The sequence below is a fragment of the Strix aluco genome, chromosome 11 (assembly GCF_031877795.1).
Source record: "Strix aluco isolate bStrAlu1 chromosome 11, bStrAlu1.hap1, whole genome shotgun sequence".
Classification (NCBI taxonomy): Eukaryota; Metazoa; Chordata; class Aves; order Strigiformes; family Strigidae; genus Strix; species Strix aluco.
In genome coordinates this window covers 13,515,039-13,540,449 of record NC_133941.1, presented here as the reverse complement: position 1 = coordinate 13,540,449, position 25,411 = coordinate 13,515,039, and the positions used below count along the sequence as shown (strand labels likewise).

General features: G+C 40.5%; 1 protein-coding gene across 4 annotated transcripts in view; it reads left to right on the top strand.

The window, feature by feature from the left end:
- Positions 1-25,411, top strand: part of RAD18 (RAD18 E3 ubiquitin protein ligase) — a 61,218-nt gene that overhangs the window by 23,753 nt on the left and 12,054 nt on the right. For 3 of the 4 annotated variants that reach the window (XM_074836193.1, XM_074836191.1, XM_074836194.1), the window contains exons 9-12: positions 324-384; positions 7,414-7,548; positions 10,744-10,900; positions 23,472-23,534. In XM_074836193.1, coding sequence (XP_074692294.1) covers positions 324-384; positions 7,414-7,548; positions 10,744-10,900; positions 23,472-23,534 — 416 coding nt within the window. The remainder of the gene's footprint in view (positions 1-323; positions 385-7,413; positions 7,549-10,743; positions 10,901-23,471; positions 23,535-25,411) is intronic. The other variant, XM_074836195.1, reaches the window with a different exon arrangement.

Genomic DNA, 25,411 nt, shown 5'->3' with positions numbered 1-25,411 from the left:
GCCTGTTCTTTTCCCATGACATATGATACTTTTGTGACTTTTGGAGCATTTGTTGCACAGTATTAGGAAATACTTTATGGTCCACACATGCTGGGTGTTATATGGGGTGGCCTGGCTTAGTCCTGTTGACTTTGTGAAAGCAAAGCAAGATAGCGTGTATACGTACTTTAAATATACATCACTGTCTGTGGATGAGGTGGTAAGAGCAGGTGTGGGAAAAACAGATAGCTGATCCTTCTTCTGGTTTTAAGTCTCTAGTTTTAAAGTATGTGGCTTTATCATCTTTCTGTTTCTGTGAATAAACATTTGTGTGATTTCTGTAGAGCTTGACCTTCACAAAGGACCAGACAGAGGAAGAAATAGATGAGATCCACACTGATTATCGTAAGTAATATGCAAGTTTCACTTTATTTTGCTTTTAAATTCACCTTATTTTCCTTTGTACTAAAATGTGCACACAGAAGTTATGCTTTCCATGTGTGTGTGCTTCCCCTGCCCCCCATTTAATAAATCAAAGCTGGAAGTTCTCTGTTTGGGCTGAAACTTCCTCTTTGAAACTCAGTCTGTATTAAGTACTGCTGTTTGACAAAGCTCACTGCCTGGGCTGGGTAAGATTGAGATGGAAGCTGATTGCCTCCTTAGCACATCTCCACTTACTTTCTACTTACCTTCTTCGTGGTCCTCCTGTGTGTGTTGGACATAAAGAACAGCAAAGTGGAGTTTTTCTGTCTCCTGCACTGGATGTGCGATGTGTAGTTGTACAGCTTCCCTGGGAACCCTCAGGGAGAAATTAAAACCAGAACTTCTCCAAAGGGACTCCCTGGGACCCCGGCAGTGCTGGACATGCGTGCCGGCCGTGTCCTGTCGAGTGGCCGGGTGCTGGCTGTCACGTGGAGGGTGAGCCCTGTTTCAGTGTCCTGTGCTGCCTGAGACTCTCCCTGCAATTCTTACGATGCTGGCTTTGAAGAACAGAAGAGCAGTTGTGACTGCAGTGAAGGCTGATCGTGCTTTGCTTGTGAGACTTCATCCTTCCTTGCCCCAGGTTTTTTGGCATGTTCTCTGAGAACAATCTGAATTATTCAGAGGTTCATGTAAATTGGTTAATTAGTTTGTCAGTTCTATACTTCACTAAAACTTGGGCTTGCAGCATATGAATCTGTGTGTATCAAGTCACTCACTGGTTGTTAAAAAAAAAAAAAAAGCAGCAGCTTATTACCCCCTGTTGTGCCCCTGTGAACAATGGCATGCACTCCTGAGTGGTTTTAGATGTACAGAATTTTCTCAGCCTCAGGTTTGATACTGCTTTCTCCCTTTTTTTGAGTTCTGGGCACTGTATGGCTGCTGCTCTGCGGGCAGTTCTGCCTGCACCAGCCTGGCCTGGGCATAGCTGGGCTACCACAGAGGGAGGCATCTCTGCCAACAAGGAGCCTGCAGAACTGGCAAGATGGGGTGAATGCTGGCTGTCTTGGGCCTGTGCTCACCAGTATACCCAGTAACACAGATACTGGGTTTTCCTGTTACTCAGGATATTCCCTCCTCCCCTACACATTTAATGATTGGACATTGGCTTTATTTAAAATGCACCTGTATCCTGGGTGGTGGTTGGTCTTCCCAAGTCCTCTAACTCATTCTGTAGCAGATAAGTTTGCATGAATTTACTCTTTCTATACCTTGTTTTTTAGGTTTGTTGTCCAGTGCAGAGTGACATTAACTGACAGGCAATGTAGCCACAGTAGTTTATATTTAATACAGCATTTCTGAAATACTTTCTGGCTGCATGTTTCCTCAACCATGTGTTTTTTACACTTCTGCAGTTGTCAAAGTGGCCCTTACTGCTAAAAAGTATGTTTCAACTGAGCCAAAAATGCTTTTTTCCATATTTTATTTCTATGCTATGATTCTCAAATCATCTAGGGTTTCACAGTGCTACTCACATTCACTCCCTTCCTTCATACCCCTCTCCACAAGCACTCAGATGTTTGCGTCTCCTTCCTGCGTCCTGTTCTACTTTCCACCCCCGTCCAGCTCTGTGATTCTGAAGCAATCTCTTAGAAAGAATACTCTGCTCATTTGGTTGACGTCTTCCCCTCCATCCTGTACAGGCAACTGGGATTCAGTACAAACTGGGTGATTTTTTTTCTGGTTTTGTTGTTGCTGTTTGTTTAATTTTTATTTACACCACGTTCCCTCTGTTTCTGCAAGAGACCAGTGCCTGTGTTGGTTGTTAAACCTGCTTTTGCCCTGACCAAGTAACACCAGTTGTTTCAGGAAGTGTAATTGGAATAAATATTTAAGGAAAAGATGAGAAGAGACAAAAAATAAGAAAAATATCACAGGGAGAGCTATAGGTCAATGATACAATTTTGTTTGGGTTTTTTTTGTGTGGGTTCGGGTTTGTTTTGGTTTTGTGTTTGGTGTTTGTTGTTGGCTGGGTTTTTTTTGGGTTTTTTTATGTTTTTTTGTTTGGTTTTGTTTTTTTTTTTTCACCAGAGAACTGATTCCTGCTTAACTTGAGCCTTGGGAAAACAGTATTTTAAACTGTGTTTTTCCTTATTGTGTGGTCAAACTTGAGAATAGTGTTTTCTCTCTCCGTGAAACCATCTAACCATCTTTATGGTTAGTTCAGAAGCAAATATTCTCATGAGAGTTAAAGATTACAGGACTTGCATCCTGTTGTAGTACTTTAGTAAAGAAATGGCTAATGATTTTTTTTGTAGGTGATTTTTACAGATTTCTTTTTTTACAGATGATTTTCTGACCCTTCTTTGTGTGTTTGTACATCAGGTTTGAAATAACATTACTTTGTACTTAGTTCCCTAGTGGTGTTTTATTATTCACAATTTCTTGCCTGTTGTTTACCACTTATTTTGCTTCACCTGTGCTCTGCTTGCACCCTCAGACATAGTAGTTGGCCATGTAATATGAAAACAATATTCAATGAACATTAAACTTCTCTGCTTTCAGCCACAGAAGAGCAAAGCAATGAAGGGACAACTTGTTCTGATTATACTTAAGGGTGTATTTAAATCTGCAATATGGTTATATTTCCTGTGTTTCCTTGCGTTGCTTCAGGCGTATAAATTACTCCATAATGCAGCTAGATTTAGCCTTGTTGATTTTAGCTGGGTTTCTGTGAAGGCTAAATAAGGGCCTAAATCTTCAGTAAATTTTTCCCTTGCTTTTTGTTGTTGTTCCTGAGAATATATATATTTTAAGTATACATGCAGTGTTTGTGGTTTTTAACCTTAAGCATTCTCCTCTAATTCTGAGTAACTGGTTAATAATTATTCTCTTGCCATGCAGAAATCTCTAACAATAAAAATAAAAAAACCCCAGCAAACCAAACAGAAAGATACTTTAAAAAGTATTAATTCCAAATTGGATCTTTTTCCCCATGAGGCCTTAGTAGCTCTGTAATGAACAAATCCAAAGTTTAGTGAGTGCGGGAGGCCCCCAGAGCAGCGCACGCGCCTTGTCACCAGCCGTTAGTGCTCTGCTCCTTGGTGTTCTGCTCATCGTGGAAGGTGAGTCTGACCCAAAGCCCTCTGAGAAAGGCACCTGAATTTGGTCAGCTGGGAGCAGGTTGCCCCGATTCCTCTCCCTGCAGGCGGGGAGCACCTGGGGGTGGAAGGGCTGGTGTGGAGTAACCCCGGAGCGAAGGAGCTGCCGAGGGGATGTGCCGCTTTGTAGGGCAGTGCTGTTGCCAGAGAGCTGATCCTATGCCAGAGAGCTGATCCTATGCAAGAAACCCACTTAACTCACTTTCTAATAATTTTGGATGTGCACAAATCCCTTGCAGAGCTGGATCCCTGCTCGTGTTCACTTTGTAACCTCACAACCGGTTGTGCTGTGTGACTGGGGAGGGTGTGGAAACAGCAGCCCCTGGGCCAGGTCTGCTCCAGGCTGCTCGGCGCTGCAGGCAGTGGTTGCTGGGGACTGGCATTGCCCGTCCTTCCTTTTATTTTCTTGAGCTGTTGTAAGCATTTTAGAACAAGAAGATACTAAGTGCTGTCTTAATTTTCTAGAAACAGGTATTTATCCAGGATAGGGTTTCAAAATTGTCAGGATCTTCAAGTGAATAAATGAGCCTCAGGCAGCTTAATTGAACATTTAAAGGTCTTTAAAAGAAAAAAATAAAGACAGGAAAAAAGACAAGGTAGAAAAATATTTTAATGGGATCATATGGTTTTAAAATTAATAAAAAGTGATGACCAAAGAGGTAAATGTTAACTAGTGTCAGCAAATTACTTCTCAAAAGCAATAGGGAAGAAATTCTAAGCATGAAAAAAGAATTGTATATTAAAATTAGAGGACAGAGATTAAAAAAACTTTTATCAAATGCCATTTTTTCACTGTAGCACAGGCGGACTTTAAAAAGCTTTGTTATACAATGAAGGGGCTTTTTTTCCCTTTCAATTTACGACATTTGCACCCTAGGTCCCTAATTCACGGCTGAATTAATGTATTAATTAACTCTGGCATAAGTTCTGAATAAAAAACCCCAACCATATACTTTTTGTTCTGTATGAACACATTTCCATATGAAACACACTGGAGCTGTGTAACAGCCTTGTTGAAAAGGAAGATAAAACAGCTGTGATAAAACTTTTTTTCTTCTTTACAATTTCCCAGGCTCTTGGCAAATTGCAAATTATACTGTTGGTATTTTTTTTTTTTTTGGCCTTTTTTTTGTGTGTGAAGTGTATTTGAAATGCCAGTTAATATTTTTGGCTTGATGAACTTGAGGATGGTTTATATGCTGGCTGGAAGCTCTGCTTGAGCAACTGCCTGAGTCTGTGCCTGGAAGGTACAATTAAATGCACTGTGCCCTGCGGTAGCTTCCTTCTGCTCCTCGAGAGCTCAGCGACACCCTCAACGTGGTGTCATCCTCATTGTACTTTATTCATGGTCAGGCCTCTATTTAAGTTAAAAAATCTACAGGAAAAGAAATACATTTGTTAAAAAAATATATTCTGTTGCCTTTTCTGCTTATAAATCTTTTAATTTGCAATGTTATTCAGAGACTTACTGATTTATGTCTTGTGTTTTAAATATTTGTAATTACATGTGTGGTTGTTTTATTATTGAAATGCCTGTAGTTTTATGAAAAGTGTGTGGTATGTCATTTCAGCACAGTGGTGATTTACAGTGTATCTGAATAGTGCCTTGTTTTGCCAGGACATTTATTTTTCACTTGCAAAGCTTTGTAGTTACACCATAAAACAAAACAACAAAAAATAATAATACTGGAAAAACTGAAGCGCCAGAGGGATGATGTAATGAATGTGCAGCGATTCAAACACAAGCATCTGGGACAAGAACTTTCTTTTTATTAAAGGAGTTGTTGACCTTATGTGGCGTTTTCAGCTACGCAGGGAGAGGGAGTTGGTTTTAAATCTGTTTCCTTCTGTGGGGCAAAACTTGTTAGGGTTTTATCTTGGCTTTTTCCCGCTCCTGTCACTGCAGTAGGACATAAAAGTGGGTTAGATGCAGTGATTATTTGCACGTTGGTGCTCGGCGAGGGGTGTCCACTCCTTGGGGCGCTGGCTGTGCTGAGGCTGAGTGGTGCTGTGAGAAGATGTGTAATGGTCGGGGTGTTCGTGGGGGAAGCCAGACCCCATCACCGAGCCGGGATCGGGAGGGATGGGAGAGTGTGGGGAGCAGGAAGGGAAGGAGGTGGAGAACTGCTGGACACACACTCGTGGTTTGGAAACCTGGGGAGTGCCCATGCTGCAGCTGCAGGGAAGGTTGGCGTTGTTCCTGCCTCTCCCCACCCTGCAGAGGAAGAAGAAGGTAGTTCAGAGGCTGATTCGAAAAAAGAAAACAAAAGCAAACAAGTTATGAGGGAGTTCTTTGTTTCAGCTGGGCTCAGAGTTGGTTTTGAAGTACCCCGGTTCACCAGGACATGGCTTTGCTGCCATCGGTTCGAGGTGGCTCTCGGTGCTTGTGGGGTGGTGTGAGCCTGTGTGTGCACCCCCGGTGCGGGGGGTGCCCGCTGGGCTGGCTGGGCCAGGGCTGCAGTGCCAGTGGGCTGGAAGGAAGGTGGCCCTCTTCGCCTGTCGCTAGCCCTCGGCTCTCATCTGTCCTGAGGATTCCCACTTGCTTTTCTGCCCATTCTCTGTGCTGGGGTTTGTCTTAGTCCTCCCTGCAAGTGAAACTGGGCAAAGGACTCAGAAAGGGCTTGGGCTGGCAGCCGAGATTTCATCGTGTCTTGGGTCTCTGAAGGTGTCTGGACACTGCTGGGAGAGGCAGTACGGAGCCCAGAGCAAGGGTTGCGTGTGCTTCACCTTCTCGTGTGGTTACAAACAGCTGCTCTGCCCCAAGGACGTTTCGGATCTGCATCGGCCCTTCCTGCCTCTGACATGGAAAACGTTTTGAATGCTTTTTCCGTAGACAAAAAATTAGGCTAAAGTTTTTAGCTGAAGTACTTTATTTGTCTCAGAAGGACAAACCCGTTTCTCAGAGTGACTTTTTGTTGGAAGTCCTTCCAAATAAAGGAAACTAATTTGTTGCCTTTGCTGTAACATATCAATATAAAGCCACGCATGTGGGCTGATGGACTTCCATGATGTATTAGCTGTGGGTAGCTACAGTCAAATACACAGTTTCAGTAGAAGTTGGTGCATTCTGTAGGGAAAACAGTGTGTTCCCTTCATACCCAGTGAGGGCTAGGTAATCCGCATCATCTATCTGAGGAGACTGGGTATTTTCCCAGCCTCTGAGTAAAGAATTTGAAGTATCTAGATTAAAAAACAACATTGCTTTGACTGAATACCAGAGGATTGCTTAAAACGTACTAAGGGATTGAAAGTGCAGAGTATGCCAACGAACAATTAAGTGTGATTTAGAGGATCTGAATCAAACCAGTATAATAAGCTTGACACAAAAGCTTTCAACATTGCTTTACTGCAGGAACAGGGGGGAAAACCCAAAGCAACTTCAAAGCAATTTGCATGGTCCTGAGATTTTACTCTCTCTCTGGCAGAGTGCTCCTTGCAGGATTACCTAGAACTAGACCATATGACTAAGAGCATCGTCCAGACGCTCCTTGAGCTCTGACAGGCTTGGTGCTGTGACTACAATATTAAATCTTGTCACAATGGTAATTGCAATACTTAACAAGTTTAAGGAGGAAAAAAAAAAGAAAGAAAAAAGAAACATGGTTCTGTGCAAAAATTAAGTTTTCATCTGTGCAAGTGTTTTTGATGACTGGGTAACTGTAAAAGCATAGACATGGATTTATATCATTAATAGAATATGGAACATTGCAGTGATGAGTTGGTTTTCATTTGCTGTAACAAAAATGTTTTTAATTCAGTGTTTTCTGTTTATTTCTGTTCACATTCTTTTCACCTTTTATGGTGTACCTAAGAGTCCTGTGGCAATGCTCAGTAACACACTGTTACATTTCAGGAAACAAACACAGAAGTGAATTTCAGTTTTTGGTGGATCAAGTAAATAGTCGGTGGAAGAAAAGTGGTAAGAGGAAAACAGAAAATGCTCAAAACAAAGAAGTCATCACTGTCAAAGAATTGCCAGCGGCCACAGGTTAGTAATGTTGTTTAATTTCCCCTTCTTTGATCCACACTAACAAGTGGGGGGTTTCCCAGAGAAATGTTCTTTCCTCCCATTGTTCTTCAGCCCTTAAGGGGGGAAAAAAAAAGCATAAAAATCAAACAGACCCTAGAAGGACTGACTGCCATTGATTTTAGTGTGATACGTAAGCACAACCCATAATAAATATATATTTGTTTGATTTTAGTGGGATTGTGTATAGATGTGCTTTATATAGGTACATATTTTAATGAGCTGCTTGAAATGGGATCTTAGGTTCCAATCCAAATCTACTGAAGCTGCTGAGAGTGGGCATGTGATGATCCATATCTTTGAAGTGAAGGTGATCGTGGGTATTGCTGGCTAGATTTCAGCTTTTCTGTATTGTTAGCATGATAGGGAGCCAGTAATTGGGAACTGCGAAGATATTTGTGTGGATTGGAACAAGTATTTGTCCCGAGGTTGAAGCAATAAAATACTTCAGCATCTTTTACACTGTTCATACAGTACGTTGCCTCTTTTTTTTAACTCTCTTCATTTTCAGTTTATATACTTCAACACAGTGAAAAGTGGGAATGCACAACTGCAGTTGCTCAGTTCTTTATGAGTTAGGATCAACATCTAGCATGTGTTTGTTTTCCTTGCTACCCACAACATCAAAGAAGTACCCACATGTGCTTTAACTTGTTCCCTGTAGGCTTGTGCAGTCTCATTTGGTTTATGTTACTGGTCGCTTTGGCAGCGTGCATGTGTCTTTGAATGTGTGATTTAGAAGAGCATTCCTCACCTAATATAACTTCTGGAGTTATAATTTAGTCAAGATACTGAATTTTGGAGAGAATTCCATTGGCCAGAATTGGATGCGCTGTTGTCTGTATTCTTGGGAAAATATGGCAGTTTAGTTTGCATCAGCTCTCACAAATCCCTGCGCTCTTCAGTTGAGCTGAACTCATCTTTGGCAGTCTCCTGTGCTGCCCCCTCTTGCAGAGCTCTCAAGAATAAAAATAAATGAAAATACCAATATAATAGTATGAATTTTATCCTTATAATTTCATGCCAGACCTTTGATGCAATTCATAATCCTTTTCATGTGAAGGGTAAAAAAAATTAAGGAATCTGAAGGTAAAGTTGATCTTGTTTGACGTAATTTACAGTGATGTTCCTCTTCCACAGCAGTGGCAGAAGCAATGTGTTACTAGATAATGGGATCATAGACTTTGAAAGACTAATTTCCAGCTATGCTCTGTGGAGAGATTGGCTACTATGAATTACGGGGTTTTTGTCTTCCGTGTAAGCTTTTTCTTTGTGTGCCGAACTGCAGACTTTGCGAAGCTGAGGTAAAGCTATATAGGTTTTCTAAAAGAGTGCTCAGGTAGAAAATAACTTATAGCAGGTGTATCATCCTGTATTGTGTTGACTTAAGGACATGATACCACCCTGTCTGGTTCTGACAAACCTGAAAAATTTTCATTACACTTTTCGTGGGCTGAGCTTTCAATAATATTTGAAATTTCAGTTTCTAGTTTTATGCCAAACATCTGCATCTGGTTGGCTGTAAACTACTTGAAAAACAAAACAAAAAGATGATTTATGGGTGAAGGAACAGATGCCTAAAGCCTGTTTCCTCAGTGTTTCTTATTAACAGCAATTACCTTTTTATTAAACTGGAAATTATAATACGTGAAAGGAAGAAAACCAGCAGTGATCTGATGACTTGCCATTTGAAAGCATAACTGCTGAGAAGAGCAAAGGCTTTGTCTGCATTCCTCACCTGCTTTATTCGCATTCTCATGAAAGTAGTGGAATTGTACACAATTAAACACACCTTTTTTTTTTTTTTAAACCCTTCTTATCTCCCATTGCCCTCTATTGTAGTATTGGTTGATGTAACTTAAACCTCGCTGAAAATCTCGCTCTGTTTTTGGTGATGTTTTAATCATCAGTTCCTGATTTATATCGTCTTGTTTTGCATCTTTAAACTTCAAATGTCTTTATATTTTGTAATTTTTAAACATAGGGTTTTGCTTTGCCCTAAGAGGAAGCACCATAAGAATTTGATAAATATTTGTGATACACCTCTTCTGGGTCTCATTATTTCATAGGGCCTTTGCTATTTTTAACCTGTTAATTTCAGAGTAATGTTTCATTAGTTGAACCACTGCCTTGCTGTAATCTGCCGGTTGTTTTCAACAGACAAAAATGTGCTCCTGATAATTTAATTAGGCATTTTAGTGGAAGGGAAAGGGCACGCTGTAGCTGAATTCAAAGACGGTATAGCTCCTCCATGCTTTTAATTACACTTCTGTTTGCCATTTCTGGAGGGGTAAAAAGTCAAAGTGGTTGGAGTGGGAATGCTTCTGTGAATGGCCTTAATAAGGATTATTATTGAGATGAGTCTCAGTATGGTTTTAATGTCCCGTGCAGCTTTCTAGGTAAATAACTCATTTGAAAATATTTGTGGGTAGTAGTTTATCTTTACATACCATACTTTCTAGTCTATATTTGTTTTCCCTTTGGAGAGGTAGAAGGTATATTTTCAGAGAACTGTTCATCTTTTTATAGATAAAAACACTTAACATAAAAATAATGGAATGGTTTTACAATTTGTGTCTGATACGTGTTGTCTAGAAAATATGTTTCCTATTAAAAGATGGGAATGTCAGTTATCTAAATTGATAGTGTCTTTCTTAGATGCATAAGGAAATAAATTGTAATGATTCTCTTATTGAAAACAGGCCTATTAATTTGACCTGTAAAACTTTAAAGCTGTTAAGCTGTCTCATGCAGTGGGTGAAGTGAATTGGTGGCAACAAGCAGCAACCAGTGCTGTCTCATTAAGGGTTTGCTAATTTCTGAACTAACGTTTCATCTTATGAAAAGTGATAAATAGCCTTACCCTTTGTTCCTTTCTCTGTTTGTGTTTGAAACTCATAACAAGGAAACATTTCTGTTTCAGTCTTTGGTTCTTAGAGGGTGGGTTGTTTGTTTTGGTTTTTTTACTATGCAGGAAAAGAAATTAAACCTTTGAAACTGAGAGAGTTTTGGGAAGCATCTAAGTGGGAATGAGGTGTTGGTGTTTAAATATTTGTAACTTCATTTTTTCTTAAAAGCTATTTACAGGCTGCAAAAATTTAAATAATAGTATTTTGCTTTGTCATTCTTGCTAATCTCTGCCTTTCTTCTTGGTAGAACATAAGGAAGAGCGTCACACAGCTATTGTCCTTGGAAAAGCCCAGATAGTCAAATCAGAAACTCCTGATGGCAAAAGAAGTGAATCTCAGTCTTTGGAGGAAGGCCAGAGATCAGTCTCTCCTGCATTCTCACTGTCGTCTGGATCAACAAGCAGGTTGGTGAAGAAGAGTCCATTCTCCCTGGTTTGTACCAGATTAGACCAAACGTGGGAAAACTTTGCCAGTAACCTCAAGCAATATATATATCCGCCTTCATAGGATGGGTTCCTAAACTGGTTACTGAGTCATTCTCCTCCATGTTTCTGGCTGTATCAGTTGCTTGAGAGATGGGGCTGAAATACATTCAGAATTCACTTAACGGTTCTGTAATGACTTGATAGAGGGGTGATAGTGTAAGTGTTCCTTTTGAGTCAGAAACAGTGACTGGAATGTCTGTGGAACCAGAAGGTTTGGTGTTTCTCTTCCATTGCGTCATCTTCCCTTCTGTTTGAAGTTTTATTTAGAGAGTTCCAAAAATTGATATAGCCTAAGTCTTTTAATAGCTCTTTTAAGTTGAGTATTGCTGTAAGAAACAGAGTTTAAGTGATCTATATTGCAGTGGTAGTATGCCAGTGAACCTTGAAGTCCTGACAGGCATTCACTTTTCTTTCTTCATGCATTTAGCTTTGCTTCCTGAAATTGCCTTATTTGGTTTCAGAAAATGAAGGATGCAGGAAGGCTTTATAAATAATGTAAGATTTGATGCTTTTGATAGTTCAATGATAATCTTATTGGAAGGAGACTCAGCTGTTAATGCTGATAAGATCTATCTAGTTTTTGAAGGTAGTGTTTGTATCCAAGATCTTTACTTCATGAATCATAATTTGCTATCTACTGCTGATCAGTTGTCAAAGGTGACAACGATGAATACTTGGATAAGCCTCCTACTGCAATGCTGGTTGCTGTGGCCCCAGTTTATGGAGGAAAAGTGAAAAAGTCATTGAAAACAAATACCAAATAACCGTTTTTTGATATGTGACTAAAAGCAAGAGAGCTAGTCTTGAAAATAATCTTGCTATCTTGTTGACGACAGAAGTGAGAGGAGAAGGCACCCTTTGTGGGTCTGCATTACTAGGAAGAAAAAAGTTTCCTATGTTTAGAAGTGGGAGATAATCAGAGGAAGTAGGTGAAGGTCGACAGCTGAGCTAGGAGAGACATTTCTTAATTTCCCACCCATTACACCCATAGTATGTGCTTCTTCCTCCTTGTTCTGCAAATATTGAGAATAATATACTGCTTGGCTTCATCATCGTTTATTAAAAGAACAATTTAGTTGTTGAAAAGTTTAACAGAAACAAGTTTTTCCAAATTCATTTTGGCTCACAAAGAGGTTTTAAAAGTCAACATGGGGGTTAAAGATGTAGCCTTTCACAAAGGTAAATATTAAACAGTGAATGAAAGCCTAGGAAGACCTAGGAAAGAGGAGATCAACTCGGGGGATTAGAGAGCATCAAATGTTAAATGTCTTTGTTTTATATGATCAGGCTTTGCTGCCTGTTTCCATTTACTTGAGCTAAATGGGAGCATATAGTAAATATTTGTCTGTAAACAGCAATATGCTGGCTGGGCAGATCACTTATGTGGAGGCAGAAAGGGTCTTTGTTGCTGTTTAAAAATATCACTACATTTTTGTTTGGCTTCAAGCCTGTGTTATATACCAGTAAAATCGTTTCCCTCCTGGTGGCCTTTCCCCTCTTTGCTGTACGTGTCTTTCTGCCTGAATTGTTACTGTAAAATCAATAAATACAGCATTTCATTGTATTTGCTGTTTAATGTGTAACAAACCTATTAAGATTACTGAGGTACTAGTTTTATCTAAGTTTCTCAGGATGTCATGCAAATGATGATAGCTTTTCCTTCCCTGTGATGCTGGTAACTGTTATCTCAGTAATTTCTGTACTTTTAAGTAAAGAAATTTCTTTATCTTTTAAGATAGGGTTCAGTGTGCTGGACTGATGAAGAGACTTGCACGTTGTAATACCCGATATTTGAATATCTTATTTTCAAGTCTGTGGTCTTCAGAGCAGAATCCACAGGTCTCAGCAGGACACACTGAATCACAGAGGCTGGGTGACCCTCTCTGGAGCAGGCTGCTCAGGACTGTGTCCAGGCTGGTTTTAGTATCTCCAGGGATGGAGAGTCCGTACCCTCCCTGGGCAACCTACTGTGGCGTTTGACCATCCCCACAGTACAAAGGCTTTTTCTTATATTTTGTGGGAATTCCTGTGTTTCAGTCTGTGCCCGTTGTCTCTTGTTCGGTCACTGGACACCACTGAGAATAGACTGTTGTCTTTGCTCCCTCCCATCAGGTATTGCTGCACATTGGTAAATCGCCTTGAGCCTTCTCTGCAGAAGGCTAAACAGTCCCAGCTCTCTCAGCCTCTCCTCTTAAATCTTAAGAATTAAGGGTGTCAGAATTGGCTTTGCATGAAGCAGCATGCCGAGCGGCGAGTTCTAAGGACTTAGCAGCGGACACCACAGACCAGAGTGTCTGAATCCTGCCCTTGGCAGCGTGCAGGCGCCTGGCTTAGCAGTGCTGCCTTGTGATTCACAGCCAGAGCCCTCCTGATTTTAAGCACTGAAGCCCTTTTAGAAATGGACCAAGAACTAAGCCCTAAACTGGAGATTCACCTCCTAAAAGGCTCTTGCAGGTTGCATGGCTCTGGGTTGTGACCGTCTCTGTTTGAAGCTGCTCGGCTCAGGATCTGTACTGAAAGATGAAATGGGCCAGGGAAAACAACTCTTCAGTGCTCACTTAGACGGGAAGAAACTGGCCCTGTGGCTTTGTTCTGGAGACTGGTTTTGTGTGCCTGAAGCCTCAGCTTTCCAGTTTGCAGCTTGGGCCGTGGCTGCTCTGCCGCTGACGGGCAGTTCTGGGGAAGCGCCTGGATCCTGACGTTTGGTTTGGATAGTGTTGGCGGGCAGGAACCCAGGCAGAAGCTTTCCCCCAGGGCGACTGCAAGGCCAACTCTTGCAGATCTGTGCAAGCTCGCACGTGTGCCAGGCGCACAGATGATAGATGGACCTGCTTCATCCTCATGGTGCCTGCTGCTGCGGTTGCCCTCAAGCTCCGATTGTTATTTTGGCTCCACAAAATAAATGCCTTCAGCTTAGGTCTTCATCCAGAGTTTAAACGAGGTGTTCCTGTTCTTCCCTATTTTACTTAATTTTTTTTTTTTGATTGAAAATTAACCTTTTGGCATTAAGGACCTTGGAAACTTGGAATTTTAATCTTACAGAGTAAGTTCTTGGGAGGTAGAAAGGGCTTGATTTAGCTCATCTAAAGTATCATTAAATCTCTGTTTCACTGCCAATTTTATGTGTGAATGACGTTATGAATGATTCTCCCCATGGCCTTTGACATAAAAATTAAACTTTTATTCTTTACCTTTTTCTGTCTACAGGCTTGTGTATATCACCTTAAAGTCTGGATGAAAGTGTGTCTAAGAGACTGTAAGAAAGTTTGCTGAAGGATATTAGCACAGGGCAGTTACTAATGATCTGAATGTGCTTTCATGAACCAAGTTGCCAGATTTTGTTGGAAAGTGTGCATTTGTTTGCATTATGTCTGGCTCAAAGCAGAGTTGTTTATTCTTTTTATGCATTTGCTCTCCAAATGAAATATTTCCATAGACTTCTTGAATCAAACACAGAATCTCTCACTTGTACAGACCAGTGGGTATGTATCGCAGATATTTGGACCTTCTTCTAAAAAAAACATACTTAATAGCTCCCTGTGGTTTACTCTTAAATTCAGCTCCTGTGGAACAGGAACAGAATTACTAGAGTCTGCACAGAATTGTTTTTTCAGAATCTCTCTGGGATTTTCTCTTCACTTTCCTACTTTGTGCATATCCCCTGGTTTGTATGTGTGGTATGGTTTCTGTTTATTTTTCTTTAAATATAGGGCAGTTTGCTTAACCTTGGAAGCTAGCTACTGCACTGGTCAAGAAGTTCAACAAAGTGGTGGGGCTTTTGGGGGGTTTTTTGAGTGTTTTTTTGGGGGTGCTTTTTTTTTTTCGTCACCCCTTCCCCCCTATTGTGTATTAGACTCAGCTGATGGGCAGTTGGGCTCTGGGGCGTGCCTTAGGGCATTACACGCTGTAGATTCTCATCCTTTACATCCAAACCCCTGGTTTTATACTCTGCTCAGAGAGGTAAAAACAGCGATAATAATACAGTGAAAGCTTAGCTGAAGTGACAGGAGATCCCTTGTGATGCATGGACAGCCCCTCTCGTTTGACCACAGTGTTCTCTGTGCCAACCTGTACCTTTCTGAAGAACAATTCAGTGTGTTTTCTAGGAAACAAACAGAGGTTACAGGGATCACCCCTCCCCAAAGACTGATGTGGAGGAACGCTTATAAAAAAGAATTAAATGTGTTTTTCATCTTTACTGTTTCTGTTCCTGATAGCTGCTCTGAAAAAACAGCAGCTCTGAGGTGGCGGTGCAATACCCAGGTCTTTGGCCCTTTGAGACCTGTCAGGTTCTGCCGTGTCCATGGACTGGCTTCAGGCTGCAGAGCTCTGGGTGTTCAGCTGCGGCTCACGCACCCAGTATGCTGCTCACACATTTCTGGTATAATCAGAATGGACCTGGATTGTGGCAAGATCTGCAGGGATTGTAAAAAGTAGATGTAGTCAGATAAACTGAATGAGAGATGTGTTTTGCCACTCTGTGGTTGCCATAGGGTTAATGTTTTGTTAATTGTAGTGAAATAAATATAGCACGAATCAAAAAAGAATGATTTAGATTTTGAGAGTTTAAGTAGCATTGTGCTATTGTACCAAGTAATGATTTTCTGAAGGCTTGTATTTTATTTCTGATAATAAGAGGATATCCTTTGACAAGGGTAAATGTTTTTCACATTGAAATGTCAAAACTTGAAATATATTTGGAAATCCAAATCTGCGTGCTGTGTTTTTATGAAGAGAGCACTTCTAAATGGAGGGCTGATGTTATGATGGATTGAAAGAAAATTAGGATTTTTGAGCAGCATATAGAATATAACAAAACAATCTTGAAGTTGGATAGTTGAAATGGTTGCTCTGTAAAAAGATGATGCCAGTAAATTAACGATTCTTATGTTTTCTCCTTCATAAGACCTTCTGTTTTTTGTCGATCTCATATCAATATTTGCTAAGGGAGCATTTGGTCAATATTAGAAATTCATACCTTATACAATAATCACTGAGGTACTGATATTATTCAAAAGTTGATACTTTAATTGATAAAATTCAAATTTTACGCCTGCTGGGAAAAAGGTACAGGCCATGCATGGAGGCTGTGCCGTTGACCCAAACATGTTTGGTCTCTTCATAAATTGATGATCCCACCAAGAGAGCAAAATGTGTATAACAGATAAATACTGAAACAAAGCCATGGCTTTTAGAGGATAGTTTTTTGAAGCTATGAAGTCATACATAAAGCTTTCATAGAGCTTTAGTGCTCCAGATAAATAGTCCCGTTGCGTTTTTACTTTCTGGGACTGAAGCCAAATTTTGTGCAACTACTTAAACAATAGGAAAATTAGAAAAGAAACTAGGTGGGACAATGATAAGCCAGTTAATGAACTATGCAGAGGAAATATTCTATTAAAAGGATTTTATATAATGGGGATAATCAGTTTTTAAACCAAATTATTTTTCTTTAAAACTTTGTGTTAGAAAAAAATGTCAGTTCTTGATGACTAGAGTGGAAGACTTGCAACAGTAGATGGTATATATTGTTGCCTTTGTCTGAGGTATTAAGGTGTACGCTGAAACACGGTGACTTAATTTTGAAATCCGGGTGGCAAAGTGCTATATCTGCAGCTCGTATCAATCTCTCTTGTTGGAAAACTCAGAGCAACTGCAGTGTCTGCCTGCTGAGATTCATGCCCAAGTAAGGGACCTTATTTGCAATAAGTGGGGCTTTTTGGCTCTTGATCGGGATCTAAGATCTGGATTTAGCTGGTCACTTATTCTTGGATTTATGTGCATTGCAGAATTTGGGCTTTCGTTCATCAGCAGAAGAAGAGGTAGAAATAGGGAGTTGTGCTTCAGTTAGTCTGGAGTTCACTGGATGGCAGCAATCCTCTGAAAACCTCTCAGTAGGCATCAATTTGTCAAAGACACCGTTGACAGGACAGAGCGGTTGAAAAAGCTGTGTAAGCTCTTCCCTGGCAGTTGCTTCAGTCTGAGTTTAAAGAAAGCATTGTCCTGATCCCGAGGCTGGCCATCACTGTGAAATGAGAGAAGTATATGAAAATGCGTTGATCACGGGAATAACTGCTTTTTTCAGTTCTTTAGTACATTTTCAAGTTAATAAATCTTGAACTCCTTTGACTCAGAGATGATATATATTACAATGTTAGGAGTGTTTTATCTTTGATTTTTGGCCTCAAATACGGGTTCATTGTGGAAGGATGATGACACTTCTCTGCTATGCTGCCGATTGATACCTTTCTTCCAAAAACTGTGAGCCACAACAAATAGCCAAGAACTGTGAGGCATGGTGGAGACAGTCCGGAGAAGTTATTTCAAACGGTAACAGCTGATGACCTCAGATATGAAAAGTGATGATATACGACATGTATCTGGGAGGACATCAGTCCCTAGTCTAGAGCCATGGGGTCTGCATGTCTTTGAGCCCTGAAAACAGAAGTGATGGTACACCAGTGCTCTCTAGTGCGTTAGCCTGGATGGCCCAACTGTCGGCACACTCCTAAGGAAAGCAGGTAAGGTAGATCCAGCAGGTCTTTTCCTTTTCTAAAGGCAGAGCCTTAATGACATGCTCTGGAGCTGCAGGGAAGGCCGCAGAAAGTCTGGAAAGAGTCAAGAAAAACAGTAGAACCTGTGTAAGGTTTAGTATAGATGAGAGCTTTCTGGGGGAGTCCTGGGGAAGGTCTAAGACCAGCAAACCTGCTGTCCTCTAAAGACAGGAAGGTGAAGCCATGCTCGGGGTGCCAGGGGTGCATGGTTTGGGAAGGTACTGGGAAGCCAGGAAGACTTTATGGTAAAGGGTTGTTACACAGGACTTGCAGCCACCTCAGCACCAAGATCATACTATTTATCACAGGCAAGTCAAAGTGGAAGCAGGATTGCAAGGTGGAGAAAACCATTTTCCTTCACTCTTTGCAACTGGGCATTCACCTTCAAATGACATTGGTAAAACGAGACAGGCTGCAGCTTGTTTCTGATGGCAGCATTGAGGAAAAAAATGCAGAATGCATGTGCCAAAGCTAAGTACATCATGCACAGCAAGATGGCCTGATTAAAGGACCCTGGCTGTTCACCGTGAAGCCAAGAAGGAACTTAATCTGCCTTAAAATAAACAAATTCAAAGAGACATTTGCTCCCTTCATTTTTAGAACAAGATGTGTTCTTCACACTTACGTCAGCTTTTTTCTCTCTATTTTAAGGTGGTGTGTTTATCTTAACAACAAAAAAAAGGCGGGGGGGAAGTGGGTGGAAGTCAAATCCAAATGATGGTCAAGAAAGGAATAGTTTACTCTTGGTTGGTTGTCTATAAGTGCTCAGAAGAAACTAGTCCTGTGGAAGAGTGAGGCAGAGTTGGGGAATTGCCCGAGTCACTGGAGCTGCACTTTTCTTACTGTGGAGACACAAAGAAGTGCAGGAAATGAAAGCTCTTCACACCCTGTCACCTTGTCTGTCAGCCTGTGGCATCTTGAGCAGTTATGTTTCATAACTTTTAATGGTTTTGCCATACAGATTTACTCATCTGGAACGGATATGTAAAATCTTAAGATAGAATAATGACCTTTATTACAGAAAAGGACAGAAAACCTCTTGTGGGAAATTGTGTTGGATTTGGAGTCTGAATAAAAGTCTGAAGATGTGTTTTGCTTTGTCTGGCTTCAGTGTAGGTAGATATCTATGGGGCATCAAAAAGACAGAAAATACTGAAGAAATTAACAAAACTATTTGAAATTCTGTGATGTCTTTGGGTCCCCTAGACAAAAATTTATAGAAACAACATAATGAGGTAGCTGTTTCTTTTTATTTAATTAATTTTCTTCAGTTTAAGGGCTAATCATTCAATGATAAGAAGAGCTTAGGAGTTTTCTTCAGGGGGAAAAAAGATTTATTTTAAAATATGAATTCAGTTGGTGGTCAGAATTTCTTTTGCTTAGTTAAAAATGTTTTTTGATAATTGTTTTTCAACTGCCATATTTAAGGGTTTTTTTTAATTTTCAAACAATTCTTTTCCCCTGCATGTGAAACAAAGGTATATAATTACTTCAACTCAAAATTGAGCAATTGCTTGGTCTTTGTAAAAGAAATTGATATTTAACAGAGACTAGATGCAGAGAACTGTTTTGTTGAGTGACTGGTTTGGAACAAGGGATTATTTGAAGAAATTCAGAAACAAGGGGCTTTTTAGCTACAGTTGAAAAATTCATAACCCTGCAGCTTGGTTTTGTACAGTTATGTCACGTATATCCTCAGTCTCTGAATGCAAGTAGAGCCTAAGAGCTGATTTGGTTCGCTGGGGGACTTGGGTTACTCTTGAGTTGATAGCCTACTCACATCTACACGTATAGGCTAAGGTGGGAACTCACTGTGGTACATTTTGTGCTCGGTTTTAAAATCATTTGGTAGTCACAGACTGAATTACACATGCAAGTTATGAACTTGCATTATTGTTCTGAGTGTTAGCCAGATTTTTTCACTTTTATTGTTTGCTTGTGACAAACAGTGATAAATGATAATAATGCTACATTTTTCAAGGCAAGGAAGTACATCATGTTCAGGCATCAAACCTGTTCTCTTTCTATTTTAGGAGACTAAAAGCACACAAATAGCCCCTTGTCCTCCTCCCCCTCTTTTTTTAAATGTAACTGGAACATCGGAGTAGGATTTAGAAGTATGATAATAACTCATTCCTTGGGCATCCAGTTTGCGTGCTGAAAATGAGTTTTTGATGGCCTTATGGTTTTGATAGTCAAAAAAAAATGCTGGACTTCAAAACTTTCCCCATCCACCATTGTTTTATAGCATGTTTTACCATGTTTTTCATTTGAACATTTTGTATTTGATTTGGTGCTGAAATAAAAAATTTAAACGGTTGCCTGAGCCCAGGCCATGGGAAGAGGCAAGCTCGGTAACGGGTCCAGCAGACAGCTGCCTTGCCAAGACGTAGCCCTGTTTAGCTCATGCTTTAAGGAAGCCACGGTGACCCTTGTGCTGCCATTGACCGTGTCCTGGGGCTTCCTCGCCTCCACCCCAGCACTCACGCGTGGCGCTGGGGCTTGGGCTGTGCTGGCTTCTCTTCCAGTTACTGTAAGCAGAGGTATTGCTGGTCGGTGTAGGGATAAAACATTTTTCCCTATAAACACAGTCACTGCTTTTAATTTCAGGTGTCTTTGTTTCCATATTAAAATTATTTTGTTGGGTAATGTTGTAATTTATCAACAGTTCATGAAAGTTCTTGGGGAATCATTGAAGAGTTTCTAAAATTGCACACAAAACTTTTAAATCCATTTTGTTTCAAAATAATTTTCTCCATATGGCACTAGTGCTTTGTGTATATTTCTGGTATCTTTTTCCTTTTTATCGTTATGACTAAATGTACATATGTTAAAGGTTTCTCTAATCCAATCTGGTGGTGTTTTTCCCCCTTGAAATCCTGTTGATGATTCTGTACTCATCACTGCAGAAACATCTGGTGAATCTCACTGCAGAGAGGGGAACAGGAAACAGGAGGAGACAAAATGGTAACGGATGAAAAAAATCCTGCCACCTTATACAAGTTGCATGCCATTTATTAATTTATTTAAGAAAAGCTTTTTTTTTTTTAAAAAAAGGGGCTGTGTTTGCATGTGATTTCCAGTGTGTGCTAGGAGCTGGTGTTTTCTGGTGTGTTACACTGAGGGTGTGGAGATCTCTGCGGCTCAGCCCTGGCTCCACGTCGGGCACATTCCGATGGTGGAAGTGCTGCTCCATTCCCAGTACAAGGACACGCTGGCTGGTGTCTCCTTCTCCCGTTTGAATTATTATCTTCTCTGTAATTATGCCATATGTTATGACTATTAAGTGTTTGGTGAACTTCTGACTCCTGTTCTCAAAAATCTGTGAACGAGGTAATGAGTCAAGATGTTAGACTTCTGTCCTGCACCTGGGACGTGGAAGTTGTGTGCAAAGCGGTTCTTGCTTTTTAATTTGTGACTCTCCAACAGAGATGGTGCACAGTCAGTCACCTGCAGTTCGTGGTAAGGAGCGCTGTTCACCGTGTGTTTGCACAGAGTGGTCTCCAGCCAGCACAAACAGTGCTGGGATGGCAAAAGCGGGCAGCGGCCGTGGTACCCGCACAGCGAGCAGCTCTCGCCTTCCCCTGTCCCGGGGACTGGCAATGTGGCTCTGCCTTTGAAAACTGCCCAGTAAAATCACTACGTGGGTCTTCTAGACAAAGACAGCCTCTCTAGTATGAGACATGTTGTTTGTTAAAACTGTTTTTTTCTGGCAGAAATACCATTTGTAAACTTCAGCAGCAGTCTGTATTATCAGGACTCTGCTTTGCCATGCTGGAATCTGTCCTGTGAGAATGAGTATTTTTGGGCTGTTTTCCTTAATATGTGTTTTGAACAAACATGTAAATACACTGATATCTGTGTATAAAGTTCTGGCTTGAGGGATGTATCTTTACAATTTATGTCTGCTCTCCTCTAACAAACAGGGGATTAATTTTATTGTGAAACCTTTAAAGTAAATCCAAGAGAACTGGTATCCAACTGCTGTCCCATAGTTTACACTAAAATCTCCCAGATGTTTGTGTAACATAGTTTGTTATGTAAATTCTGCAATAACATAGAGACTGTTGGAGCTGACGGGCATCTTTTTGAAAGATAGTTTTTAGAAAACATTTTCTGACTTTTTAGTTGACTTCTGTAACCCTGCAATTTGGCATATACTTGAGAACTTTGCAATAGTTTATATCACAGAGTCTACAATGAAAGTTGTCAATAATTGACCAGCGTATTGTGTTCATTTAATTCAGATTTTATTGAAATTTGACAAAATTTTCTTATCATTTAAAATACAGGCTGAAGTAATCTGTGTATTTTTTTTTTTTTTTTACTTTGAGCATGTGAAGAGATCTGACTGACGGCACAGCTCATACTTGTAGTTGATTAAATACGTGTGTATGTGCACGCGTGCATATGTCTACGCACACATGGATTCTTCCGAAGTTGATGCAATAGTGATAGCTGAATTTAACAACGCCCTGATTTAAGTAGCCTCTGTGACTACTGTAAAATACATACAGATGTAGCAAGCCAAATTCTGCTCCATTATTGCTGAGGGCACAGCTGGTAAGCACCCATGTCACATTAGTGCCTCGAGGAGGCACATGAGACAGGTTCCTTTAGGAGCTGTTGTGAACCCTGATTTTGTGATGGAGCTGTTTCTCAGCTTTGCAGCTGGGTGCTTAGCCCCTAGTCCAGTGAGCATCAAACAACTCTTCGCTACAAGAAAGCTTAAAAGATATGTTTAAATTTTATATAGGCCTAAGTGTTTAAAAGAAACAGAATAAACATAAAGATTTTGTGGAGTTGCTCAATTCCATTGTTAGCCAGGTTGGTAGTTTATTGCCATAACACTCATGATGTAGGGTGGTTCTTATTAATTAATTTATTTATTTTGAGCTACCATCCTAAATCCTTTATATTGAAGCTTCTCACCTGCCCAGCACTGGTACTGAGTTTGACCTATTGTGTTCCGTACTGTAAGTATATAAATACTGGCTTAGAAAATAAATATTTTCCTTGTCATGTTAGAATGTCGAATTGTGTGAAGATGAAAAACTAAATAATCTTTTCAAGTAAGTTTTTTTTAAAAAAGTTTTTTCCCTTTTCTAAGAAAAGCATCCATTACAGTTTTAAATTAATTATTTTAATTAAGAAATAAGTAGCTTTATAAAATACATCTTTCAATGGTCAGTTGTATTCTTTTCAGAATACGTGATCAAGCCACAGAACAAAACCATTTTACTTCAGGGGTAGATAGAAGCTGAAGATTGTTATGACCCTGTGCAGTGTATGCTTTCATCTCTTTTCTAGTTGTGCCTTTTCCTCAGAAGGTTTGACAAGGCAAACTTGCTTCAAGCAGCTCGGCATGAGCCACCTCCGTTCGTGTGATGAGTTACTGTGGTGGCTGGCAAAGTTTCACTTGGCTTTTATCTGGATGCGCCGACAGTCTTGGCAGTTTGGATTTTTGTCACTAACAATTTCCATGTGAAGGTTTTTTCTTTGATGTTGATTTGCGTTTTTTTGTCAAAATGTGAGCTCACACTTAAGCCTTGAGTTTTGAGGTTGAAAGTGCTTTACTCTTTGAAATGTTGTATTTGTACTTTACCCACTGAAGTATCTTGCACATCCTCTCTGGCAAAATTGTCTGGTGCCTGTGAATATAAAGCTATTGTAGCTACCAACAAGCAGACATGAACAGAGAGAATTGTCATGTGTGTTAAATAATGAAAATGAGACCCAGTAATAACTCTGAAAATGATGTGATGCAGAGACAAAGCTTTCTGGACTGTGCTGTTGATTGAAGTGATTTCTCATTGCCAGTGCTGTGTGGAGGGTTCAGTCTACTCTATGGATTGTACTGCCTTTGCGAAGTAGAGCTCTACTTTGCTGCAGGTGTTGCTAAAGTAACTTACAACTGGTTTTATTTTCCCCTTCAGCTCCTGTTCAGACATTTTGAGAGATCTGCAAGGGCCTGAAGCATGTTCAGCATCCTCTGACAAGTAAGCAGAATATATGAGTGGTAAAGTCATTGCGACTGATTTAGGTCAGTAATTTCCAGTTTGTGGAATCCTGCGTGTTTTCTGCAAATGCCTCTGAAAAGTCAGGTTCTTGAAGAATCTCCACAGTTGTGGGAGACAAATTTGGTCAGTGTTTTTGGATCCTTGGAAAATAATGCCTGGGTGCTCCAAGGATCCACAGATGACTAGTTGAAAATCATTGTTCTAAGGTATATTTGATTATGAATATTTATTTTTAAAAAAGGAAAAAAATGAGGGAACTGATTTTTGTGAAAAATTAAAAGAATCTGATCGTGTGTTGTATTTAAAGTTATATTGTTGTCAGTTTCTCCTACGTCTCTGTCAAGTGAACAATTTCAGCATCTGTTTTGATTTACTTCTCCTCAAAGTAGACAAGAAGAGAGAAGAGTACTTTCCTGTTTTTGAAATCTTAACATCTTATTTCTTAAAACCAGAAATCGCCTTCTATTGTGTAGTGGCAATATTTAGAATTTGGGTCTAGCTGTGCAAGGTGGTGTACAAAGAAGTACTAAGAAACCGTCCAAGGACTCCTGAACCAAATGAAATACATGAAGATGGAGAGGAAATATGGGGATCTATGCGGGTGCTGGAGGTGGGCAGTTATAGTGAAATTTGGAATAGCTTAGTGTTAGATCGGCTGAAAAGCTCTGTAGTTATAGAAAGAAACGGAAATAAAGACTGGTGGAGTCTGCAAAAGTAGTACAGTTTACCCTTGCAGCTGAAACCGGCTTGATCTGGGATCTGTCTTCAGATACCATGTCCAATTTGGTAGTTGATCTCAGGGGCGTGATGAGAACCATACTGCATTTAATTCTCATAGTCTGCTTTTTGAAGAGTATTTATGACCGAATGTTCTCTATTATCCATTACATACATATGTGGTCAATAGATTGTGACAGCTCTTAAAATTCATGATTAATGACAGAAGTAACATTTGAAACTCTTAAAATGTGTGTTTAGGTAACCTAATGGATTTTAAGGAGCTTTAATGGAAGCACTGATAAGGCCTTGATTACAGTGGTGTCAGAGGTCAGTGGTGGAGTGCGCCACTGGAAAACCAGAAAGTAGTCAGAAAGGCTTTGTTGTAGAGGGAGGCCTCACTTTGGGAAGGTGAGCAGTGTTTGCTGGAAAGACGCTCACAAGTGCGCTTTATTTTTAGTACCTGCAAGTGACTCCTTGAGATGGGCAGTAAAGTAAAAAATACTTGGTTGTACGTATCGCAGGTACTGGTCTCTGCTCCACGGGTGATGATCTTCTGGTGCTGCTGCCATGTATCAAAGACTAAGCAGCCACAGCTACCCTATACAGATACTTTTAGATCCGTTACAAGATTTATGCATGACCCTGATAAACAGGGGTCAGGGATCATGAGATCAGGGATCATCTAAAGTCCTTGGTAACCACCTCATTGCGTAATTATCAATTACTTCTGAAGTATTATATCTCAGCTGGCTATTTCTCAGTGAGTTGGATTGCTAGGAATTGGGCTCCTGAATAAAAGCCAATCCATAAGGATTTGTGGCTCTGAATTGTGATCAAAACAGGAAAGGTGGAGCTCTGGCTACCAGAGCTGGAGAACTCGTGAGCGAGGGAGCCAGCAACTTGCAGCTCCCTGTCTTGTCTTGACTACATGCTTGGGGTGTGAAAATGCACAGCAGGACATGGAAAAAATGGGTGTCTGTCCCATTGAGTGTGTCCTCTTCTGTTTGGAGAGGGGTGAAAGTCATGAGTGGAGAGGCCAAGACAACCGAGAGCTGCCCCTGGCAGCTGCAGGAGAGAGTTGTAATGTATGTGCCTCTGTCTGTGGCTGTGGGCACGTGGTGAGGCTGCTGCTGGTG